This window comes from Gavialis gangeticus, unplaced genomic scaffold (assembly GCF_001723915.1).
Source record: "Gavialis gangeticus isolate Ggan-Ray unplaced genomic scaffold, GavGan_comp1, whole genome shotgun sequence".
Taxonomy (NCBI): domain Eukaryota; kingdom Metazoa; phylum Chordata; order Crocodylia; family Gavialidae; genus Gavialis; species Gavialis gangeticus.
In genome coordinates, this window is record NW_017729014.1 from 13,777,334 (window position 1) to 13,780,622 (window position 3,289).

Here is a 3,289-nt window from a genome sequence, read left to right on the forward strand (position 1 = left end):
TAAAAAAAAAAAAAAAAAAAAAAAAGAAACATATAGTAATGAAGAGAGAAATGTGCAGGACTTACTTGGTTGAAGGGAAGCAAAATGGGGCTTCCCAAATCACCTACCGCTGCCAGAGATGGGAACGTTAAGAGGGAAAGAAACAGTTCTAACAGGCTTCAGTAGAAGTAAAATGTAACGCACGTGGGTGGGTATTATGAAGATGGGTACAACCTGGATACTTTATGAAGACATGTGCACCCATTGCCATACGTGTAATTTTATATGTATGTACTTTATATGTATACACACACACACAATTTTTGCACCTACACACATAATTTTTGCACCTATATGTGTGTGTGCGTGCAAAAATTGTCCATAAAACCCCCACATACTGGCACATGTGTGTGCATATACAATGTATACACAGATTGTACATGTGGGTGTACTAGCGTGTCATCAGTTATGATCTAGCAACACACACACGCACACAAACACACATTGTACATTCGTACCTATTGGCCTGGCTCCACTTCCCTCACCCACAAGCTATACATTTGTTATATTATGTTAAAACAATAAGGGCAACTTTATTACTTTCCCTGCAGCCCTCACTGTTTACGAGGGGTCTAATAAAAAGGTTCTGTGGGCAATTGTTCCCTGTGGATCAATTCGGGAGGAAATAAAACTCTTATGTTTCTTAAAAACAGAGAGCGCCAAATAGCTCACAGACACACACGGATTAGAGCGTAGGTGGGGGGAGGCCAAGGTACGAGATAGGGGCTGAAAAAAAAGACGTTGTCCTGCCTCCGTTTAATCAATAGCGTTAAAGGGTTTTTAATAAGGAAGGCAGCCAGGGCCCCCAGTTTGCTAACAGAATAATACCCTGGCTGTTTGGATTAGACACAAGCCTGTGTTTTTATTTGAGCTCAAATGCAAACCAGCTGTGGAGGTGCTGGAAAGTCATGAGGCCTTTGGCCCTGGCTGGGAGGTGAGAACCATTGCAGAGGTTGCTGTTGCTCTTTTGGAGGGGTTGCAGGGGGTGAAGGGGAGTGCGCAGGGGAAATGATGCAGGCTCACAGCTTCCTGTACAGTTGACAGCAGCCACCCTGCCGCTCTCCTCTTGGCCCCCGACACTGCATCCACTCGGGCGCCCAGTGCAGGGCAGTCCCTAGCATCTCCTGTTTCCAAACTAGATGGCTGAGCAGCCAGAGGAGAGGTCCCAGGAACTGGCTTCTGACACATTTGCTATGGAGAAAAAGGGTGGATAACATTGCAGTGGAGGGCAGAGCTGCTCCTGCCCCTTCTGCCCTCCTGCCTCCCTCCATCCACACTGCTGTGTCCCAGTCTTCCCTGTCTCTTTCTGTTCCCCCTTCCCCCAAAAAAGCAAAAAAAAAAAAAAAAAGCGCTCCACTACACAGTGCTCAAGGACAGACAGGCCAGATGGTGCGAGTTCCCTGCCTTTCCCAGGAAGTCCCAGCTCACTTGGCTTCTGCTTCAGCGCTAGTCTGGTTGACGGGGCATAGAGCACGTCCATCCCCCGCGGAGGCCCGAGCACGCACATGCCCTGCCATGCTCTTACGACCGTGCCACCTGCCCAAAGCCAGCTGGAAGGAGATGACGGGGGACTGTGAGGCACGTCCTACTGCTGAGGGCTCCTGCTGTCAGCTCCCAGCCCCCTCCCCTGTGTTTTTGCTGCATCCCCTGAGCTCTGCACCACAGCTGGCTCCACTCAGACCTGGTGCAGTGGCTCAGGAAGGGACAGTGTAAAGCGCCTGGCTGGAGGAAGGGGGCACGTGCTATGCCAGTGAAGGGGCTGGCTTCTGCGTGAGCCGTGGAGATCAGAGGCAGCTCCTCTGATGGGTAAAATCCTGAGGCAGCTTCCTCCAGGCTTGAGAGCAAGATGTACAGTGGCAGGATGCCTGCACCTCTGCCTGCAGCCTTCCCTGGGGAAGAGGGCACCCTGCACAGGGCTCCGGTGCAGGCCAGGAGCCGTCAGTGGCTGATGTCATGTATTGGGGCAGGGATGGGAGCCATGCCCATCCAAGATGGGATGGAGGGAAGGAGTGGGAAGCCAAGTCCCAATACTCCCCCTCCACCTTGGGCAACTGTCTGTTTTTTGGCCCCAGGAGGGTAAGGTACGACCGGGAGAGGTGCTTCTGCTCTGCTGTCTCTCTGTGTGGGGTGCCCTAATTTGGTGCATGCTGTGTGGAGAGTGGGGCAGGACCAGCTTTGGGTCTGTCTTCATCACATGGGGTGGGGGCAAACACTGCAGTTCCTCCCATACCTTTATCCGTGGGAATGTGGCCTCCAGCTAACATGTACAGCAGTGTCCATTCCTATACCCTCTTTATCCTGCTTTTGTTCTGTCCGTAGGTCGCCAAGAGGGTTGGCAGGGTTCTGTACATGGCAAGCTTCCCCATGGCGTTCCCACTGCAACCCCCAGGCTTACGGCCTCCAGACCGGGACCTGCCTCCTACGGACCTCCGCCCGTCCTCTACTGGAAGCGTGGCCTCCCCATTCAGCACTGGCCTGCTCCCCGCCAGCCGCATCTCACCAAAGCAGGAGAATGGAAACCCTCCCTTAATGGCTGGCATCAACGACACCACAAAACCTCCATCTTAACTGCATGGTGGCTCTTGACTCCCTCCAGAACTGAGACGCAGCTGGACAAACTCAAAGGTACCGAGTGCGAGAGACAAGGAGCCCCCCTCCCCCCCCCTCCCCCGGCCTCAGTGGTGTGCAGCAGAGGGCCCAGGAAAGAGGGATGATAATAATGATTATTTTTTTGTGGTGCAGTCATTTTGTTTAAAAAAAAAAAAAAGAAGAAAAAGCTCAAAGAAGTTCAAAAGGAAGGAAAATAATCCAAAGATTTACCGAAAGCAGCTCACGGAGAAAACACAAGGGTTTGGAGAGGGACGGAAACCGCTCGCTCCCCTGCTGAGAGCAGACAGCACATGGCAGGCGGGAAATTGGATGCTTCTTTGCCTTCGAGGGAAGGCGGCTTTGGAGGACTCCTGGGCATGGCTCTCATCGGGGTGGGGCACTGCTCATCGAGGGAATCTGCTCTGCGCTGGGAGCCCCCACCCCCGCCCCTCAAAGGCAGGCAGCTCCCTCCCTGGAGCCTGTCCTCAGTTCCTCAGTCAGGTGTCTATGCATCTCTAGCAACTTTTGAACCAATACCAAAGACAGACAAAAAAAAAAAAGACAAGAAAAAAAGGCAAACCAAGGCAAGTTCTGGTCCATGTTTACTTCAGTGTGATGGTACGGCACAGGCGGCTCTCCCCCCCCCCCCCCCCCCCCCCCC

The 3,289-nt window shown here is 52.7% G+C and overlaps 1 protein-coding gene across 1 annotated transcript in view; it reads left to right on the forward strand.

Moving 5' to 3' along the window:
• The window catches only part of SAMD11 (sterile alpha motif domain containing 11), a 195,256-nt gene extending 192,054 nt beyond the window's left edge, over positions 1 to 3,202 (forward strand). Inside the window, exon 13 of the mRNA XM_019511552.1 lies at positions 2,359 to 3,202. Within this exon, the coding sequence (XP_019367097.1) occupies positions 2,359 to 2,607 (249 nt within the window). The 3' untranslated portion in view covers positions 2,608 to 3,202. The remainder of the gene's footprint in view (positions 1 to 2,358) is intronic.
• The last annotated feature ends 87 nt before the right edge of the window (positions 3,203 to 3,289 follow it).